The sequence below is a fragment of the Eptatretus burgeri genome, chromosome 5 (assembly GCF_056783735.1).
Source record: "Eptatretus burgeri isolate ZD-2024b chromosome 5, Ebu_testis_v1, whole genome shotgun sequence".
Classification (NCBI taxonomy): domain Eukaryota; kingdom Metazoa; phylum Chordata; class Myxini; order Myxiniformes; family Myxinidae; genus Eptatretus; species Eptatretus burgeri.
This window is the reverse complement of record NC_140965.1, coordinates 54863860-54886554: the sequence shown is the minus strand read 5'-3', so window position 1 is coordinate 54886554 and position 22695 is coordinate 54863860. Positions and strand designations below refer to the sequence as shown.

Here is a 22695-nt window from a genome sequence, read left to right as displayed (position 1 = left end):
CCATATAGAGCGGTGACCGAGGATGCACCTGCTAAAGGATATAATCAAAGAAGGTCGTTAATTATCTTCAAAAGGGGTATTTTAATTAACCCAAATAGACAATTTTCACTCATGCACTTCCTTGTTTTTTTCTTAGTATGCATGCAAAGTTTCAGGCAGCTGGGTTTCATGATTTTGGAGTTTTGGAGAAGACATACTGACACACACACACACACACACACACACACACACGCACACACACACACACACACACACACACACACACACACACACACACACACACACATTTACATTTATTAGTATATCGATATATTAGTGGGGCCCCCATGGGCATAGACCCGTGTGACATTTGGACATCTTGAATTTGATGCTGTACACAGTCTTCCAAAATGGGTACTGATAATTCATCAGATCCAGAAATGATGTAATGTATATGATTTATTAACTTCATATAATATGTGAATACATGTCCATGCACATGTAAAATACAGTTTGCTTATAAATCCCATATATTTGAAATGACTGTGTTTGGAGCAAAGCTGAAATGCAACCTCGGATGTTGGCTCGGAAGTTGCGAAATTTTCCATCATTACCTTGATAAAGTTCTTGCAGTCGAGCAGATGTGGCAAATAATGGAGATAATTGGACTTTCCTCTTGGAGCAACACGGTGTTAATCCATCCCCTTTTCCCGTTGATTAATTTGTGAAATGTTTCACACCACTGTAAATGCATGGTGAGGTCATAGGATCGCAATTATGCTCTTGGACAATATTATCAGATACTTCGTCCGATTCATTATGGATTCTCTGCACGTCTGTGCTGAAGTTGATGAGCCGTCTCATTCCTCTGCCTCATTATTTTTATTGCTGCATCCTGTGCAAGTCTGTGAAGACGTTCATCAGCTGTTTCATCCTGTTCCCCAATTCTTTTATTAATTTTGTAAATGGCAGTTCCAAATGTAGCGCGTCGCGTCCTCCGGTTTAATGTCCCTCTGATTGATGCCTTGCCGTGCATGCCAAATGTCAGGCTTGTCATTGGGGTGGCATTCCAACCCTAGCAAGGTAGCTCAAAGCCGAATGTGCAGTCCTTTCAGAGTCTCAGCTATCCTGGCAAGCCATAAAATAACAAATGCAATGCAAATGATTATTTGAATAATACTTTACTTTTACTCTGCTTAAGACGTGTGATGTCATCATGTCGATGTCATCCTGCTTCACACAAGAGCTTTATGCTTGTGTGACTCTGGGATCAAAGAGTACCTAAGACTTTCAACTTTTTCTTGTGACTACGTCTAAAGAATAAAACATTTTATTGTGACGACTATCGAAAGAATACAGCTCAAATGTAAAAGTCCCTGGGAAAAAGTATTGTGGGCAGTGTATATGGGCATGGCACCTTTTGGTCTGGCAAAAACCGAAATTACTCTTTTTGTTAGTGTACAGCATTCAAAAGACTTTTTTTTTAATTAGAAATTTAAAATAACCTTCAAAGTGTATGTGTGCATAACTTTTAAAATATGAACTAAAAATATCTAGCTCTGGAATTTTCCTTGTAATGTTTATGTATTTCACATAATGTGAATTCCATGACAAGCACACGTTAAGTACAGTTTGTTTATAAATCCTTTGCTTGCACACGATTCAGCTTTGAAATCTTGGGCGAAAACCAAAAGCTTTTTTGATGAAAGTCCTCACGATTTCCTTTCATCTGTATTATGAAAACGTACCTTCTCTGGGTGGTGCATTATAGACCGCTGCTGTGATCGCTGTGAATGAAACATGCATTGCTTTGTTTTCTTTGCATCAGTTGTAATCAAAATGTACTGTTGTTTCTTCTAAAGGTAAATATGATAACTCCCACTCCCCACATTGCGTCCGACCCACACATTCAAAACGGCTATTAGAATGCAGTTTTGTCTAAAAATGCCAACATTTGTCCGATTTTCTCACATTTTGCTGCAAATGAAACTTGAACAATATTAACGTCTACAAAAAAATGAAATCGGATGGTGAATTATAGTTAATATATAGCCATGAGGGAGTCTGAATGGATTTTATATTACAGGCCTTAATTAACATAAAATGCATTTTTTGTCGAAAAACGCGGATTTTCGTCCCGTTTTTTGTAACCGAAACTGAAACCATATTACCAACTACAAAACATGAAATCAGATATCGAATTAGAGTGAGTCGAAGAAAGTGCGAGTCTCACAAAAGAGGCTCCATTGAGAAAACAAAATGGTGGTGATTTGAATTTTGAAGCCCCTCTCGGAATGGGGGAAACCACTCCCTGAACTTATAACCCCCTCCCCAAATGGACTGACAGACAGGCAGCGATTTTATACATACAGATATATACGAGTGTGGATCGGCCCCTGTGCTCACCTCTCCACACGTCGTTACAGAGATCTACATTACAGATTTGCTGTGTTGTCATTATTGACATAAATCATAACACAAACATTTCTTTTGGACAAATTTATTTGTTATATTGGTGATATTATATTTGTTTGTAATTTATTTGTGATCTAAAAAGATCCAAGTGGTTTAAAGCTGTCTAATCTGTCCGAAGGGTGTAAAGCGTCTAAATAGTGTGAAGGTCTAAGGGGTCTAAAGGGACTTTAAGGGCTGTAAAGGCCGAAAGTGTATAAAAGGTATAAACAGTGAAGGGATTTAAAGGTGTCTAAAGTGTCAAAAGGGTTCGTAAAGGTAAAAGGGGTCTCAAGGGGTCTTTGGGGTTATTTGGTTCTTGTGAGTCCTCAGGGACTTTGAGGTCCTCTGGGACTTTTGGGTCTTTTGGGTCCTCTGGGTCTTTAGGGTGTTTTTGGTCCTTGGGGTCTTTTGTGTCCTCTGTGTCTTTTGGGTCATCTGTGTTTTGGGACTTTTGAATCCTTGGGTCCTTGGGGTCTTTGGGGTCATCTGGGTATTTTGGGTCTTTGGGTCCTCGGGGTATTTTGGGTCCTCAGGGTCTTTGGGGTCAACTGGATATTTTGGGTCTTTGGGGTGCTCAGGATCTTTTGGGTCTTTTGGGTCATCTGAGTATTTTGGGTCTTTTTGGTCCTCTGGGTCTTCGGGGTCTTTGGGTCTTTTGGGATCATCTGGGTTTTTTGGGTCCTCGGGGTATTTTGGGTCTTTTTGGTCCTCTGGGTATTTGGGGCTAATTTGGGACATCTGGGTCTTTTGGCTCGGTCTTCAAACGTCGAAGGGTTCTCAGCAGTCTAAATAGTGAAAAGGTGCATTCCAATCGTACGTAATTAATAGACATATGTACTGTATGTGCAATCAGTGTGCAACTGACGTTCAAACAAGCCGTAATTAATCAACATATACGGAGTTGCACAGTTCCAGGAACCGCTTCCCGGACGACTTCACAAACGGACCGACGGACGGACAGCTTCACCGTGTCCATAATTAATTGTGACAAAATTGTGGGAAACTGGGAACATAAGTGATGTGGGGTAGATAATATATACACTAGTTACTAGTATATGATAATGATTGAGAACTGCAACTTGACGCTTTGCGAAAAACACAAGCAACTTTATGACTGCATGTGAAGGAGTACTGCCTTGATAAAAATAAAACATTTCTCTTGTCTTGCACAGGCCCACAGGTTTTCATGAGCTGTCCAATGGACGTGACTGCTTCACGGGGATGGTTTTGCCAGCTTTGGAATAATTCACTGGCACCATTTATACGTGGAGCTGTTTGCACTGGGAAGCAGGTGAGCCTGATGAAAATGTTTTACTCCATATCGATTTCTGCTCTGACTGTTTATCACATCTATGGCTAAGTTTTAATTTGTTTCCCATATGTGTCTATATTTCCCAACTTTTTTGAATACAATGTCGAGGCTCATGGACGACCTATAACACAGAATGGCTCAGGATGTAACAACAAAAGGAGCAGTAGAAAGAGAGGATGGACATGGGGGTGGAGGAGGTGAAGGGGTGAACAAGATGGGTGCAGCCACAAATTCTCAATTCACAGTTCAGTGGAAGGAGGAAATGGAAACTTGGAAGAGGTGGTCTTGGGGAGGATTATTGGGGGTATTTCATGGGTGTGGATGGGGGATGATCTAAGATGGTGGAGAAGAGTTGTCTTGAAGCACTGGAGGGAAGAATGACATTGAAGAGACTGAAGTGGGTTCCACAGGTTGGAAAAAAATAAAAGAGGAACAAATGAGTGTAGGTGAGCAGTGATTCTGGAAATTGGGAGTTTCACCAGAAAGGGATTACTGGCAGATTGAGTGGAACCTGCAGAAATTTAGGAGGGGGGGGGCAGTGGGCAGTGGCAGAGCATCGGATGCAAGACCAGGAAGGAGGCAGTGGAAGAAAGAGAGACCAACACAACGACTTGTCTGCGATGTGAAAGTTTCCTTTCAGTTTTTCTCTTCTATTCATTCTCTTCTCCCCACTCATACCTGCTCTTTTCTTCTTTTTGTTTTCTTTTTCAAAGGAACGAGGCTCATGGAAGAGCAAGGTAGAAGTCAGAGTGCGACAAACATCAATGAGGTGAATGAACAGGAAAAGAGGAAGGGAGGAAACTGAAACTAGCAAGTAAGATGGTTGGGTTAGGAAAGGTTAATGGTGTAATAAAAATAATGGGTCATTATTATGTAAAAGAGATGGTGGTTTCTCGATGTCAGGGACATAAGAATTAGACAAAATAACCTCTGGAAGATAGTTACATAGACGGGAGAAATAAAATTAAAAAAAAAAGAGTTGAGGTGTGTAGTCAGCCTGAATTTTGGAAGTTTCAACCAGAAGGTAGTTACTGGAAGAAACTGTGCATCCTGGAGTGTCTGGGGATGGTTGGACTAAGAGAGCAGAGGGATCAGTGTTCGAGAACAGACAGACAGTAAAAAACAGAGCAACCACCCACCTGCTTGTGATGCGGCAGCAACATACCTTGTGCTTCAGCCTCATCATGGGAGGTTCAAATAATTTTGAGAGCTTGAAGTTTCATAGAATCTAGGAAAGACAGATGTGATGCTAGGATGCTGGCCAATAGTGGAGAGCAGTACTCCATTGAGCTATGGACAACGGCCTTGTAGACTTTGAGTAGCTCTGATTTTCCAAGGAAAGACTCGGCTCGATGGAGGATTGTTCAGTCTGTGGCTGGCATTGGATGTCAGCTTTGCTATGTAGTCGGCCCAGGAATGCTCATGGCCAATGGTGTAGCCTAGAAGTTCAAAAGACTAAACCTCTTCCAATGGATGAATAAGGATGTAGATCGGAGGGTTGGTTTGATGATCATTCCAGAGTGATGGTGTTAGACTATGATATTTTCCAGCATTGAAGGACATGTTCCATTTATCAGACCAGAGTCTAATTATTTCTAGATCAGCAGAGAAAGACACAGCTGCTGTATGCCTAACAGAGGATGGTGTACTGTATGACACAATGTGGAATCATTTGCAAGAATGGAGAGAGGGTTTTCCAGAACATCGGAGAGGATATTGATATGGTGAGGAACAATGACTGGACCTAAAACACTGCCACTTAGAGAGGGGAGGAGAGGTTGCATTGTGGAAACACATTGTCTGCGAGAGTGGGCAAATTCAGAAATCCAGGAATGAAGGCGGCTTTCTATGCCACAGGCAGAGAGCTCAGTAAGCAAAGCAGGATTCCAGATTGTATCGAATGCCAAACTTGTCCAGAGATATGGTCTTAACCTCTTGTTTGAGATTAAAGGCCTCAAACCATTGCTGAGAGAGGAAGAGAAGCATGTCCAGAGTTGAGCGACCAGGACTGAATCCACACTGATGGTCAGAGATCAGACTGTTTGAAAACAAGAAAATGTTTGACAATCAAAGCAATGATGGATTTCATGAGTTTGCTTGTAATTGGAATCAAGCTCACTGGCTGAGAGTTGGTAGGATATGTTTTTTCACCCTTGTGGATGGGAGTGATGTTTGCTGACTTCCATGTAGAGGGAAGGTATCAAAATGAGGACAGATTGAATATGTCAGACAGAGTGGGAGCATGAACGGCAGAGCAGGATTTGGGACGATGGGCACTGATGTCATCTGGGTCCACCGCCGAAGGAGGGTCAAGTCTGGACATAACTTTCCCTACCTTCTCAGGTGAGAAGGACACAGAGTCCAGTTGACAGTGGGTATGTTGGCATAAGATAGTGACACAACGGGATGGGTTGGGGCCATGAGATTTGGAGGCAAAGACAAAGTTTATACATTCTGCCTTATCTCTGGCAGAGTCTGCAGAAGTGCCGTTTGAGGTGAGGGGCACAATGGAGAGGGAGCATAAATGAGAAACAGATTTGTCAAGGCACCACCACGACTTGGGGGAAGGAGACTGGTTGGAGAGTTCAGTCTTGAGATTTTCAAGATGGTTTTCTGGCTTGCCTCAGGATGGACACATGCTTGAGAAAACTAGCTTTCGATGCTGAGAAAGCAAGCTGATTGACTGCAACCACCTCTCCACAGGATTCAGTGTACCAGGGAAGGGGATGGATAGGGAAGTCGCAGAAAGGGATAGGATAAACCGATGCATGAGAGTTTTGTGAAAGTATTCTCCATGGAGTCAATGTCAGGTGTTGAGGAGATTGTGGCCCAATCCTTTTGTGAGAGCGCAGATTGAAGTCCCTGCCAGTTTGCCTGTACAAACAGCCATAATCTGTGCCATTGAGGTTGCTGCCCGACAACAGCCAGAGATATGGGCCTTGGCAAAAAAAGTCATCTGAAGAGTCAATAGTGGCAGAAGAGGAACAAGAGCGATTGGATGGAACGTTAGACATTACTAGGTCCATGAAGGAGGACATACCAGTAAAAAAAACTTAGATTACTAATTACTAAATGAAACCCATCTCATATCTCATCTCTCATTGAGTATTTTTTAAGAGACTCCAATATTTCCTGCATCTATCTCTCCTCAAACGCCTCACAATTGTATCACTTAATAATCCCATGAGGTCATATAAGAATGCTAGAAAATTCAAATCCAAATTCATTGGGACCATACTCTGTACAGAGCATTGGTGCTGCCAAAGCAGCCTCTTGGGCTATTGGGCACAATCCTGGATGGGTCACCACTCTTACACAGGATACTCAAATGGCTGAATCATCTCAGCAAGGTGGTACTCATTTTGCCGACCTCAGAAGGATGACAGGCTGAGTCAACCACACCTTGTATTACTTCAACAGCCAAGTGGGATTTGAACTCAGGACTTTAGGATCCCAAGCCCACCACCCAAACCATCAAGCCAACCCCAGGCATAATGTTAGAAAAAATTGGATGAAAAAAAGACCTCCTCATCAAATATAAACACCGCTTCACCTCTTTGGGTGTGACACTAACCTATTCTCAAACACACAATGCCAAAGTTTTATGGTGCCATACTACACCAAGCCACTGCAATATTTATTACAAGACTACAGCTATGGTCTGTTACCTTACTTAGATGCACATCTCTGGATGATCATCTTAATTAATCGGGAGTCCCTCACACAGCTTCACAATTCTTATATCCTTTTATCTTTAGCAGGAGAGCATGGTGCCAAGTTGGGAAGATCCAACACAATGGCTTCTTGATTCTTGTCCATGGCCTAGTGGTCCGGGCACACCTGGCTGGCAGCGGCTGCAGCATGATGATGAAACGGCCTGTGATGACAATGTCAACCCACTGGCAATGCCCAGTAGTCCATCCTCACCAAAAAATGATTCACTGGTAAATTCCAGGCAACACATTATTCCTGTATGCTGTTCAGTATATCTATACATTGGACCACTGCAGCCCAAGCTAAGCAGGTGCAATTCATTACAGCCAAACATTTTTAGCTGCAGAAAAAGGATATAGGCAGTCTTTGTCTTTTTAAATTTTTATTTTGAATGAACATTGTCTGCACTTGACTTTGATTAATTATTAGAACGAGTGTTGTATGCTTTATAAATAAGCCCCTCTCTTGCTGTTGTAGGGTTTGTTTATACAATTGGCATCCCCAATTTTTAATTTTCTTTGACTCCTCGGAGTACGAAACCACCACTCAGAAAAATAAAAAAAAATTCTTCTTCCACTCCTAATTTCTGAACTGTATCAATATCCAAGGTGTATCTCGTAGCCAGCTGGGACTTTAGGAATGAAATTTTGCACAAAGTGAATCGAAAGTATGTGGGGTTGACTTAATATTTGTGCCATTGACCTAATTTTAAGGTCATGACCTAATTATAGACATTTTAATATTTTTCACCAAAACTCGACAAAGATTTGTCCGATCAAAACGAAATTGCCCTCTCGAGATAGCCCAGAGCAAGGCACATTTACACTTAAGTTACATCATACCCCTCCAAGATAAAGACCATGCTCAAATGGTGGTCTGAAAAAATAACTCGGTCAAGGTCAAATCAAGGACCGAAAAAAAATGCGTATTTTTGCCAGTGCGGAATCTCAAAAACCACTTCGTCTTCCAAGATGTTCTTGCATCATAATAGTGTTCCTGCATTGAAGTCGTGCACCTGATATTTGATAAGATTCCTTGACATATTTTTTTTTTCCAGATTGTGACCTAATTAACACAAAAACACTTTTTTGACCATAACTTGAATAATTTTCCTCTGATTTTCATGATGTTGATTTTTTTTGGATAGATTGTAGATAGGACACATTTACGCAGTTTACACTCTCTCCCTAAATGTTGAAGGTCAGGGTTATATTGGTGGTCTGATCAAAATATGCCACCATTGGATCGTGGGCCAAGGGTAAGTCGTGGGTAATCACCAAGGATAAGCCAGGGGAGGCTTACCCTTGGCGATCACTTTGTGATCGCACATATCTAGTTCAGTCTCTCTCTCTATCGAGTGCAGCCTGTGGCTGCTGGTTACATCATTGGTTAGGATGCGGCTATGCCGCTGATGCAGTGTCCCCCTTACCAGTACACTGGTGCTCATTTTGCCGACCTCGGAAGGATGACAGGCTGAGTCAACCTCCTGCTGTATTTTAATTCAGTGGCCAACAGGGCTTGAACTCAGGACCCTAGGATCCCAAGCCGCGACCCTAACCACTAAGCCAACACCAGGCTTATCTAGTTCAGTGGCACTGGCATAATAGTTAGTGTTCACGCTGAGTCTTGAAGGTCAGTGGTTTGAACCTGACCTCAGCCGAGTCATACCAAAGACTATAAAAATGGTACCTGCTGCTTCCTTGCTTGATGCTCAGCATCTAAAACGGATAGAGCACGGACAAACAACCATAGGTTGGCAACCATTGTGTGGGCTTAATGGCCACCTACTGCAGTGAAAGTTCTTGAAAGTAAACTCAAATTTATCCCAAGCTGCAGGGGGAGACGGAGTTTTGCAATCGTGTGTGTGTGTATGTGCGTGTGTGTGCATGCCTGAATCCGGGCCATAATATATTTTTTATTATTTGAGCTTTTGTCATCAAATTTTCAACAAACCTTTATTATCAGAACGTGATAATATCAGAAAAAATTAGCCCGTCCTCCGCTGCGCAGTCAGGCCAGGGTTTTTTTTTATTGCTTCCATGTTTATTTTGTCCGCTTGCATTTTGAGATGCTTTCTACTTTACCATTTGAGATTTTGTTAGCAAGTTTTCAACAAACTTTTATTTTCAGAATATGGAGAATGTTCATTAGTACATTATATGTTAAAAAAAATTTTAATCTGTTTTCGTCGAGTTTAGTTCTAATACAAAGCAGACGCGGACAGGCTTTGCATTTTGGGATGCTTTCCAGTTATATATTTAAAATCGCTTTCATCGCAAAAGCTTGGAATGCCTTTAAAGTCATCCTGTGCTGTTTGTTTGTGTCTTGCAGACAGAGATGCTTCTGTGGTTGAAAAATTCAGGCAACCCCACGCCGAGTTAAGCATTCGTAAAACAAAACGAATCACATTAACTGTGTAGCCAGCCATACTATAAGGTCTAATTAAAATGGCAATATGGTGCTTTACTTCTCGTATATTTTAGTTATGGCTCAAGAAAAACATCAAGTAATGTATGATTACGGAATATATAATAGGCAGTGGTGCCGTGCTTAAGGGAATCCAGGGAATGAGGCTTGGACAGTAAAGAAAAGACAGTTAGACAAATGAAATCTTATGGAGAGATCATCTCAGATTGTAAGAAGGGAGGGATCATCTTGAGAGGAAGAGTGTGTGATGAAGACCTGCTGTGCATTTGTATAGGTGAATGAGTCGCATTTCCCATGATTGGAATGAGGCCAATTTAAAGAATGTATTCCCCTATCAAATTATTTATGATTTAATTGCTTTTAAGGCATTCATACCTGTTTTACTCACTGGCTCTTGGTTCTCTCAAGGAAAAGCAATGTATATTGGTAGGTAAGACCCCTTGATTAGCCGTGCATGATCATCGTAAGATTTTGGTTCAAATCCCACATTTGTGCAGGAGTATTCTTTTTATCCTTCTGCGTTCATCGATGTGTATTGTAGTCACGTGCTTGAAGAAGATGTTTGAGTTTTGGCACGTGTGTACTGGTTGGCAACTATGATCGTAAAGGGAGTGACAGGGTGTCATATAACAGGGTCAGGTCACCAGGAAAGTCATTCATTGTTATTCTGCATCTTTTAACCTGTAAAATGTCTCGTTGTAGCATCTATATCGATCACTTATGGAATAGCTCCTCTTTCCTTCTCTCTCTTGCTCTCTCTCTACCATTTGTTTTGTTGCCGAGTGAGTTTTGCATCCCATCTGAGACATCATCATCTGTGTGCTTGGACTCTACATTAGATTCATAATGACTCTAATTGCATTATCCACTGATATTATTGGGACTTTGTAAGGGAAATGACAGGGTGACATTGACAACATGCAAGAAATTGCACTATTCTTCTGGAAATGCTTAGCACACGAGTTGGGAACAGTGTTTCAGTAAAACGTAAGCTGTTTACCATAGACCAGCATGTGCAATTAACACTTCATAGATTGGAGAGGTATAAAAGTAGGTGGGCAACTGGGCAGTATTATTGCTTGACATTCAGAAGAGCCACTTTGAGCAATTTTGATTTATTGATTTCATCTTAAATAGTTAAAACATTTATCAGTAAGTAAAACATATATATCCTTGCAAAAGAGGCAGGTATTGCAGAAGCTAAGAGTCCATCTGTTTATTATGTACACACCAGAGTGGGGAGGTGGAGATGGGGGTGGGGGGGGATGGGGGAGCGGTTTTTCGAGAAAAATTACATTTGAGAAAAGGAAGGGATCTCCCACAAAGCATTACCATGGACCACCACCCAAAAGGGGGAGTATGCAATCGTCCACATTACCGATGGCCAGTGCTGTTTCTGCCTTAATTGACTTCAATTGCAGGAGAAAATGGTCAATGTGAAACTTTTGGAAAATACATACCATAATTAAAACCAGAGGAGACCCTTAACATGAAGCTGTCAACAGACAAGGCTGGCTGGATGGATATGGGGGAATATGGGAGGAGTTGAGAGAAAGGACTGAGGTTGGAAAGAGATCGGAAGAAAGGGGAACAGCTTTTACGAGGGTAAGTGGGGCGCCATATTTGCATACTTCATAAGCAGATCGTTCCAGCACATCATTGTAATTTTTATCCATAATGGATTGGAAAAAAAGGGCAAAAGTTAGCTTTTACATTTTCTACACAGTTGCAGTTATGAGCACAATATGGAACAATTTTTTTTTAATTTGAGCTTTAATGTGGAGGCAAAAATCCATCACTTGCACCAGCTGCAATTTAGAATAAAAAGACTGTGTGTGTGTGTGTGTGTGTGTGTGTGTGTGTGTGTGTGTGTGTGTGTGTGTGTGTGTACGTACATACATACACATACACATATATATATATATATATATATATATATATATATATATATATATATATATATATGTATACACCCATTGTCGTAGTTTTACATTTGCAGTGTGAGCAAACTCATGAATTTCAAGCAATCTTATTGTTTATTTTGATCCTTACATAACAGCTTTCTTTCATTTTGATTCTTACCTGTTTTTTGCATGTTGCATACATTTTAATTAAATTGGGTCAACTTCGCTTGTGAGAGATCTGAGCTGCCTACCTTTTGCAAGCTCTTCTATTTAGGAGATATTGTAGACCAGAAACGATCTGCATTTATTGGCTTTTCCACCACCTCAGCTGCCTCTCCATGTATACAAATGTTTTCACTGGTTATCATTCACTGAAAATGCATTTTCTTGGGAGTTGTTTGCAATCGTTCTGTATATTTCTACTATTTATTTAATGGCTCCAATTACTCCCACCTTCTTGTGGGGTCAGCTGGGGAAAATATCTGTTCCAAATCTTTCATTGACCAACCCGTCAGGCCTGATGATCGACTGACTGAAGGTTGCCGCTGATAACTCTCCTTCTTTTCACGGAAGATAATGTGGGATCGTTATTGTCCACCAATGACCAATACTGGCAGATGGGATCCTCCAGATAAGCAAACGTTCTTCCGATGTACGGTGCATACGTTGATACATTACTCTGCATGCAAAACACCAGCGTGACAATTTATAGCTGGTTCGGGATTCAAACCCAGGATAGACAGCTGATAGGCATGTGCTCATGCACACCTCTAATCTGTCCTGCCATTCTGTGTACTCATCTATCAGTGAAATATTAATTCTTTTATATAATAGGCTGGATTCAAAATACCTGGTCCAAGCAGAAATGAGGACCAAATTGCAGACTTTGTTTTATTATTTTATTAGCTTTTAAATATAACTTCTCTTTTTTTTTTTTTTACTCCAGTACGTTTCACCAAATCCTCTTGAAAGTGGAATTTTCGTATCCATGCCCTGAATCCCCCTTTAAAGCAATACAGATGATGATGAAGGTCCTTGAAGTCCGTTTTGAATCCAGTGTGGAGGAATTATTTTTGATCAATCAGACCTCAAGATAATAACCAATCATACATTGAGGACAATTGTACGATGATTGCCGAACCGAATCAATAGGTACCATGAAAAGGCAGATTTCCATGGTCGGGAAAGTATAGTGGAATGCCAATCCGAGTCCAATTTTACGGGAGGATATTTCCACGCACCTGTTTATAACTTATTGACGTGTATAACCTGTTAACAAGTTCAACTCACGATGTTTAGATCCGCGTGTTTGTAGCTTCATCGATTGAGGCAAACATTTACTCTTTTACAGTAATTTCTTAGCTTGGTGGGAGACACATTTAACGTTTGGTTTTTATACCGTAGATGTCATTTTCACGAATAAGAGCAACAACTAACTTTAAAGCACCAGTGGATTACCTGACATATCGACTTTGTCTGTATCACAAACCTGTGGATCTTGGAATGTATTTCACTCAAAAATATACAGGTTCCTTGATAAGAACCATAAAACAGTAAAGTCAACTTTACTGTTTTATGGTACAGGACACGAAGGACACCTGATTGTGGTTAATTAATTTCCTGCACGCCTTCACATGGCCTTATCGTCGTGATGTGTGTTTTTGTAACTACTGTACTGTATATCTTGTTTTTTTACTGTGACCTTCGGCTCGTGGAGGAGCTTGTACACACATCACAGGCAGGACAAATACACTTGTAGACATTGGTGTACTTTTATATGCGTTACAAGGACATTAGTAGACGATGGACAAATGCTCTGGGATTTGAACCTGGGATCCCTTACATCATAAGGCAGGTGTTCATTTTAGCTGATGAGCTAACACACGTTTTTCACAAAAAATATTTTGTGGATCCATTTTGTGGGATTTCATTCATTCTCACGGTTAGGTCATGAAGACGGTTTCATTGTTGGTTTGTTGGCATCTCAACCAAATGCCCTCGTTCTCTTCCCTGAACCTGGGTAAAAAGAAAAGAAGAAGAACATGAATGATTGCTTTCAATAATCTTGAGTCTTCAGCCAATTATCACTTCGGCACGACTGGCTGCTCTCAAGAGCCACAACCATAAATGAGAATTTGGTAGAGACCATCTCGAGCAGGACGTCTCTCAATTGGCGAGTTATTAGCGCAAGTTAGTCAACGATTTTGTGATTCCGGCAGCTTAGTGTCACTTCCTTTGGCTTTGGTGATGACAGGAAAGGATATATGTTGCTGGTATTTAGAGGCAACAAACTCTTTGGTCTTCAAACAAACCTTTCTGTGTGTTCACCTCTCACGTTATTCTATCCAGGCATCCTATCGTATGACCTGTTTTGGTTTCCACTTCTTGTATTCCATTGTTTATTTTCACACAGGTGCCGTTTGCAGCTGAATATCTTCTGGAAGAACCTTTTGTTAATTGGTTCTTCCATCATTTAATTACTTTTCTTTTCTATTTTTATTTTATGTTGTGCTCTGCGTTCATTATTTTTCTTTCCTTTTTTGGTTTTTTAAAATAATGATCACAGCAGTGCATGGGTTTAGTTCACTTGTAACTTGTCACTTCGCCTTTGAAACTTGAGAGTTTCAATGATTTTGTGACAATTCATTGTTGCAACGTCATAAAGCAAGGAAGGTTTGTGATCACGGAGAAAATGCATTATCATTTATTGGGACTCAGATATTAAAAATGATGCACTTTGAAGGAATTACAATAATTGAAACAATTCTCTACTTAAGAAAACCAAAATGAAATATGACATTTATTTTGACTCCACCTCCTCTCCATCTTCTTTCCTCTCCCTGCAATTACTTCTCTCTCCCAAACTTCTTTACTTTCTCATCACACTCTGACACACCCCTAACCTACTCTCTCCTTTTTCTCCTTCCTCATTCCCTCTTTATTTTATTATTTAATTATCTTTGTATTATTCAGCCCGCACACCGTTCTCTTTCCCTGGGGTGTTCACAATATACAGATGGCCACTGTTTTATTTCATCCTCGGGGATATGCAATTGGCAAGTTCCTTATCCATGGCAGTTTTTATCTGAACCACATGTTAAGACCTCTTCAAATTTCATGTCGTAATTTCCACATTCTCAAGTTTCTCTGCTCACTTCTCTCTCCCAAAGTAAGTTTATCTTTATCCTAAAAGCAATTCGTTTAATAATTCCCCAGGTGCCATTGTTCTGCTGATATTGGATCTTGATCCCATAAATGTAAACACACTTTGCCTTTAGGAAGGCTTTGTTTAGCGAACAGACTAATTTATTTTATAAGTACAATTGAAATTTAGCTTGATTATAAACTGGGTTATGAATAACAGCCTGACACTGTATTGAAGCCGATTGTGTCAGTATAAGTATGATTAATTATTTGATAATTCTGCTATTCTTCAGAGTTTTAAGAGGTATGGATGTTATGAATTCAGTTCAAAGAAAACATATATATATATATATATATATATATATATATATATATATATATATATATATATATATATATATATATATGTGTTCACCGGACAGTGATGTAACAACACCTGGGTCGATTCAGATTGGAATCTCTCTTTTGCTGGACTCTGATTAAGATTTCGACTTTCTGATTCAAGAGCAAACGAATTCATTGTTTCAAAAGTTTATTGATAACATACTTCCATGTAGCCTTGTGATTATTTCGTCAAAACACAAATGCATATGTTTGTCGCATCAAAATTTTCTCCAGTGGGAGATCTCATCAGACTGGCAAAGTTTATTTGCTGTAAAAAAAACATATTACACACAAGACTAAGTAACCGACAAGGATTAAGTTGTTGGACTAAGCAAAGAGCAGTAGCTGAAGGAGACAAGACTTTATACATTACCAAGTAGGAGATGATATGAAGGAATATGTTAGAGATGTTTAATGTAATGAGGGGTAGAGATCGACAAAATAAGTGCGTTCGAGGTTTTCAGCAGAATAGACAATAACAGGACCAGGGGCCACAGTCTTAGAGTGAAGAAGAGGAGAGTTAGGATGGTAGTAAGGGAGGGATCTTTCACTCAGAGAGTAGTTAATGTATGAAAGTCTCCCTGGAAAAGTCATGGCAGAAGAAACAGTACATCGGTTTAAATTTGAGTTTGATAGTTTGGTACTTTGGCTCTGAGTTTGATAGGTACTGAGAAGCATTGGGTATAGAGGGGTATAAGGTACCAGTATATGGATATTTACTTCACACGTGAAACAAAAAGCCCGGTTGAGCAATTAGTTCACTTTGTTTGTCTGTCTAAAGACGTTAATTCATGATTGAAATAATAATAACCATTCCTTTCACGCTGTGAGACACAGAGGGCTGCCCAGGCAGTTTCATTTGGCTATGGAGCACAGTCCTGGATGGGTCGCCACTCTGATGCAGGATACTTGAATGGCTTATTACCCCAGTAAACTAATACTCATTTCACCCACCTCAGAAGCATGACATGCTGAGTCAACCCACCTGGTGTTATTTAAATGGTAGGAAGACACGGCCTCAAACTCAGGACTCTAGGATCTCTAAGCCAGCCACCTTAACAGTGAAGCCAACATCAGAGTATTTATGATTGAGCAACAACTTGATTACAATCAAATTTCATATTTTGAACACTGGAGAACATGAATCGGAACATGAATCAGACCACGAACATGCAGTTTAGCAGTCCAGTGCAGTACTTTGGCTCTGAATTTGGCAAATTGTACGGAGTCTTCTCCCGAGCGTGCATGCTTACAGAGGAGTAAGGTAATTTTTTTTTTACTCTGTCTGCCTGTTTGGCAATTAAATAAAATTTTAAATCATTCAAAACAAGAAACGTACTGTTTTTAAGAATGTCATAAAAGATACAAACAACAGGCACAAATAATTAATGTAATATGTTAAATAAGGTGGTGTAAAAGACGGTGCATCAACAGTGGTAAACTTCTGATAGTTTTTTTGTTGTTGTTCTACAGCCTTTAAAGTCTTTATTTTTATTTCAATCAAAATATATACTTCAACACTGTAGAACACAAACCGCCTTGTTGGCACATTAAAAACCCTTCGCTTTAGCAGTACTTGGACAAAATTTACACCATCTTGGCCAATCAAATTTTCCGCTCACACTCTCAGCGTTGGGGATTAAAGAGATTCAGACAAAATTGCTGCTCGTAGGAAATATAGATTGTGCTCAGAAACGCAAAGCAAGAGTTTAAAAGATCCTCCCCATGTCCTTTTTCTCATCCTGCATGTAATGGGGTAAGGTGTTCAATGAACTCTCGAGTTCTTTCATTCTTTAAAAAATTTTGTTTTGATCATGCGGATGAAGACGGTTGTAGGGTGAGGAATAGAGCACATTCAACCTTTGCGTGAGACCTTCTCACATACATCATAATCGCTATACATGGAAACTATCACCCATCCAAACCTAAGTTTCCTACCTGTCCAGCTCATGTCCATGTACCCCAACATCAACAATGCTTCTCGATTTTGTTGTTTAAGGCTGTTTGAAGTTCTGCCACTCCCACACCTTTATAAGTCATAACCATACGTTTTTATATTGTCAACAACCATCCATCCAATTCTCTGTATAAATATATTATTTTACGTTTTGTTTTTGACTTTGATTTGAGACTCTTTAACTTGGACTTTTGGACTCAACTTTCTGAAGTCTGCTACATACCTGATTACCGGGCAATTTGAAATCACAGGAATTGTGAGCTGCATGTGTTACGTGCTTACAATGTTGATCACAGTATTTTTTTGAATCGGTGATGAATAGTAATTCGTATTATTCGTAACACTGCCCTTAGCTACTGGAGGCCTTTAATAATAACAATAACAATGTAAAATTTGTGCAATGAGAGAATTTATTAATTCACACCAAAATTTGTCTGAAATAGGTGTTCGGAAATGTAAACGGTGATAAAACGCTAAAAGGGATGAATGTAAATCTTCATGGTGGGATTATTTCTTCTGTGCTATCATGATTATTCACTGCAGTGTCGACTTTGATTATAAACTGGTTTGTGAATAACATCCTGACGTGCACATTGTGCTGTGCAGAAGAAACCGAGATAGCTGCAAGTAAAAGAGAAAAGATAAGATAGCGAAGAAACAAAACTTTAGATTTTGAAAAACGTGTGACGTTATCCAAAGCTGATCAGTGCTACTTGTAAAGGGGCTATCTATTACTTATGCAAGAGCTGTGGGTGGGTGTGGGAGTGGAGGTAAATTGAGAGTATTCTAATTTGGGGTGGGGGAGGAATGAGTGGAAGAGAGGAGAAGGAAGAGGCATCAAGGATTCAGAGGTGATGGGGTCACGTGAAAGCGATAGAGGTGGGAAGGAGCAGGTGCACCTGTGGATGGATTGAAAATCAGGCATTTTGCATGTGCAGTAAATAGATGGCCCAAAATGGCTAACCAGCATCACTCCCGCTGCTAATAAAATACAGGGAGTTGTGCATAATAAAATGTGAGATAAATATTAATCGTTGACTTTACTGTCGTACTTTGTACAGAGGGCTTTTAAACACAGTGTTTGTGATTTGTATCGTTTTTCAGCACAGGCTTAACACAAACAGAAATGTACCCCTGATGTATTACCTGTGATGTACACCTGATGGTTACATGTGATGTCCCGTCTTGAAGAATCTTTCGACCAAGTGCATAATGGTCATGTTGCAAAGGTAAAGGAAAATTGGAACTACAAAAGGGTGTTTCTTCCCGAGTCTCTTATTTTTCCGTTAAGTTTTTTTTTAATTTGCAATCAATCCGTTAATTTTCAAGAATGCTTGAATGAGGATTAACACTGTGGCCTAATGCAAACGTCGAGGAAATAAATATGACTTGCTAAGCTTGACATGTTGGTTTCTTTGATAGGCCTCCCCACCTCTTGCCCAGCTCGCTCCCCCACAGAAAATTTAACCCAAGTTTAAGATTGCTTTGAAAGGGGTAGCTCCCAATTTAGTTGCTATTTCCTTATTTTATTACTTTTGGTGTACGGTACTGTTCATGACTTCCAGTGAAGGTACAATTCAGCCTGTTGAGTATGAGTGGAGGGTGTACAGCTCGAAATTTGCATTTGAATTTAACACTGCCATCTCTGCTGTGTACCAAGTGTTGTAAAAAAGAAATATTACTTCTAGCTCAAGTGTGTGTGTGTGTGTGTGTGTGTGTGTGTGTGTGTGTGTGTGTGTGTGTGTGTGTGTGTGTGTGTGTGTGTGTGTGTGTGTGTGTGTGTGTGTGTGTGTGTGTGTGTGTGTGTGTGTGTGTGTGTGTGTGTGTGTGTGTGTGTGCGTGCGTGCGTGCGTGCGTGCACGCGCACAAATGAGTGTGATGGATTCGGACGAAACTTGGTGGATGAGTTGGGTCGGTGACAAGAACAAGCCGATTAGATTTGGTTCAGGTCCGGATGCAAATCCGGCCTCTCAGTGGGATACAAAACTTAAACTGTTCGGCCTGGGGAGGTATGTGTTTTTTGAACAAACAGTACTCTAAGGATCCTTCATGTATTTTTCCTTTTCATTCTAACCTTTTTAATCTCCAGGTATCGAGGTTCATGGAAGAGCGCAACAAAATGTCATGGGAAAATAGATCAGACAAAAGGGAACAAAGGGAAATCAACAATGAGACGACAAGAAATGTATGCACTACAGCACAAGGAGAACAGTGTAGGAGAAGGGTGGGAAGAGGGTCTTAATTGTTGTAATAAAGCTCAGTTGTAGAAATGGAAGAGACCATGAGGTGGTGGTGGGCAGTAGATTTCAAATCCTTTTGAGAAGAGCTTGACACGACAGACTCGGGAGAGACAGCTCCAGAAACGAGTACGTCAAGCAGGGAAAGAAAGACTTTCGAAGATTTGCTTTGGGACATTTGATATGGAAAATGCTGCAGAAAATTGTTCTCCTTTCCATCTTCTTCCTCTTCTTTTTGCTTCTTTACCTTGTCTTCTTTCCTTCTCGTGTCTTCTTACCCTCTGCTCTGCAGCACAAGGTGCAGATTACCCATCCACTCCAATTTTTTAACTTATATTCTTACTATTCCTATGTGTAATGATTTTTCCTGCTTGTTAAGGTTTAATAATGATTTATATCAATTACATGGGTTATTCTGTTCAAATGCTAATCTTATTCTGTAATTATTTTTATTCTCATGACATTAGTACCATATGTCCATTATTTTAACTGGATTGTTTCATTTGCTCAAATTCTGAGTTTTATTGTGTTTGAAATTGGTGGTTTAATAAACACCCTGTTTTCCTTCTTTTATTCTTCTCTTTTTCATATTTTCCTCTTCTTCTCTGTCTTCTTGTTGCTTGTTTTTAAAGTTGAATTAGAAACTCAAACAACGATGTGAACACATAACTCATTTACTCTGTTTGGGAGGGGTGAGGGAGGAGGGATAGTGCACCTGCTCCTCACTTCTAACTTTCACTTGCACAGTGTTGTAGGCCTCAGTAATAAAGCCTGAGGTCTACAACACTGTGCAAGTGAAGGTTTGTGTTTACCTAGTTAATGTCATGTTAAATGTTCACTGCACTAGTTTTCCTTAACTACTATTGGTGTTGAGTTGAAAAAAGTGGAATTTCTTTATCTCATGAGCTTGTTTAAAATCTCACTATCAGTTCATCAAAATAAATTAAAACAAATAAGCAATTAAAAACGATGTTATTTTTATTAATCTTTAAAATAAATTGTAATTTTCCCTATTTTTTTTTTCAGAACAGTTTTCCCTCAATTTTTAAAATCAAACAAAGAAATGAAATCATCGTAGATCTTGACTGCATACATAGTACCATCACTGCATTGAACAGTGTGTTCTGTTAACTTCCTGTCCGCTGGCATTAGTTGGTAGGTGCTAAAGATCCCACGGTGTCTTTCGTGAAGAATAGGCGAGCTATCACCCGCAACTTGAACAAATTACAAATTCCTGCTACGATTTTCTAAGTCCCGACCAGGAAAATATTTCCTAGTAACTCATTCGGCAGCACCAAAGCTCTGTGAGCATGGTACATAATAATTATGGTTATGATGATAACTTTTGACTCATTCAACAAACACATCATTGGCACTTCTAAGTAACCCAGGCCTGCTCTGGGAGAATAATTTATTATGATTATTATTATTAATATTATTGATTCAAGAATGTATACCTGATGGGTATAACAAATGCCTTCTGGTGTTGTCATCATTATTGGAATGCAGCTACTCAAGCAGTCATTTTCCATTACAGTTGAAGTTGATTCAGGATTCTTCAGTTTTCAGACTGTTCTTCCTAACCTTTGCATTAACAAAATTCATGATCCCCTTTTCACACTTGGGTGGGATATTCTACCTCTATTTAAGCCGGCTGTTCCATCTAATCCAAAGCTTGTAGCTCACTGCCCACACAATCCTGATCTATTTCCCTATTTTTCTCTTCGATCTGCCAACCTTACCTTCCCTTGTTGTTTAACTCTTTAATCATCCTCAAAATACTTGTTGATACTGTTTCAAGCTGCAAAACTTGGAATTTATTGAATTGATGACTTTAATTGCATGTGTTGTACTGGCACAACATCAAATTTATGTGGAAAGCATCACAACATATCATCCATTGTGTTTCACTATGAGGGTAATGGTACTTCAAACACACAAGCACACAATAAATGCTTCTTGCTTGTAATATGATTACATATTGTCCAGTGCAGGGGTATGGCTGTGTGACGTGGCTAAAGTCTTCAGAACAATCTAGAATGATTGGCATTTTCTAGTTCTTTTGCTTTTGCTTTTCGAGTTGCTTTTGTCAGGGAATTAAGATAGGCATGGAAGAAAGTAGTCAAGTCGATATGGACTGAAGAGGTTTACATACATAGGGAGAGAGGAAGGAAAGGGTTAGGGGAAGCAATCAAGTGAAAACATCAGTGTTAATACAAAATCAGTGTTTATTATTTATGATACTTATTAACATTGACAATTTGCATACTGATAGTCAAGTCCTGGAACATTTCTCTACCTTGGAGTTTCTGTCTTATCTTTGATGGATCTTGATCTCCAATATGCAGACCCAGCTGTGACATTTGTCTGGCAGGGTACAGTGGAGATAATGGAAACCTGAGGTTACTTGCTTTGTGGTGACACCATTTCGCTTTTTATCTGACCGACAGAGCAAGAGCGGACAGACATAAGGTAAAAGCAGAAAAATCACAAGCCAGAGAAGCTGTGAACAATTCAGGCACCAAAGAGTTGGCAAGGTACCAGATTAGGATAACGTGGGGTAAAAGATCTGATTAACAGGGTAATTGGTTGACAAATGAAACAAACCGATTCCACATATAGGACCCATTTGCACAAGCAGGGAAAGATTGTGTGCTCCCGATATGTGGACCACAGTTATTCAGCACCACTGACCTACAACCCCAATTCCTTTCTCACTGCTGATGACTTAATTCATCTCATTTGTCTATCCCCTCCACTCATCCCCCCCTCCGTATTAGCCGACGTTCTTTCTTGTTTACATTCTACAGTCGTCACCTTTGCTAGGTAAGATGCTAAGAGCTAATGTAATCGACATTCCGAAATTCCCCCCCCCCCCCCAGTACAAGAACTTCCCTGTTATATCCACTGCAATGTTCCCAATGTTTTCCCCAATACTTTGCACTAAGGCATTAAGTATTTTCGGAACTCGAGTAGTTCAGTGCACTATTTGTGCCATGTTTATACATTATATAATAAACGCGTTTTCATTTTTAACCACCGAAGGTTTTTGTTGACGAAGCTTGTCCAGACAGAATGCTGAGTGCTTTGGTTTTCAATATCCCAAACTTATTTATGTGTTTAATTTGAACAATGCCACGTTTTGAGGTTACAATACGGTTTGTTGATTTTTGAGTGTTTTTG

The 22695-nt window shown here is 39.9% G+C and overlaps 2 protein-coding genes and 1 long non-coding RNA gene across 7 annotated transcripts in view; 2 read left to right on the top strand and 1 right to left on the bottom strand.

Moving 5' to 3' along the window:
• Positions 1–11751, top strand: part of LOC147026463 (neuron navigator 2-like) — a 181943-nt gene extending 170192 nt beyond the window's left edge. For 2 of the 3 annotated variants that reach the window (XM_085881896.1, XM_085881893.1), the window contains 3 exons: positions 3606–3724; positions 7504–7689; positions 9791–11751. In XM_085881896.1, the coding sequence (XP_085738022.1) occupies positions 3606–3724; positions 7504–7689; positions 9791–9841 (356 nt within the window). In that variant the 3' untranslated portion in view covers positions 9842–11751. The remainder of the gene's footprint in view (positions 1–3605; positions 3725–7503; positions 7690–9790) is intronic. The other variant, XM_085881894.1, reaches the window with a different exon arrangement.
• Positions 11752–13543: 1792 nt separating this feature from the next.
• On the bottom strand, positions 13544–17372 carry LOC147026462 (uncharacterized). The gene is made up of 2 exons (XR_015058364.1): positions 17257–17372; positions 13544–13806 (listed from the first exon to the last, which is right to left on the bottom strand). It is a non-coding gene; the product is annotated as an uncharacterized LOC147026462 (long non-coding RNA).
• The window catches only part of LOC147026461 (uncharacterized), a 60627-nt gene continuing 55281 nt past the window's right edge, over positions 17350–22695 (top strand). For 2 of the 3 annotated variants that reach the window (XM_085881901.1, XM_085881900.1), the window contains exon 1: positions 17350–18504. In XM_085881901.1, coding sequence (XP_085738027.1) covers positions 18451–18504 — 54 coding nt within the window. In that variant the 5' untranslated portion in view covers positions 17350–18450. Of the gene's footprint in view, positions 22339–22695 lie in introns of all 3 variants that reach the window. The other variant, XM_085881899.1, reaches the window with a different exon arrangement.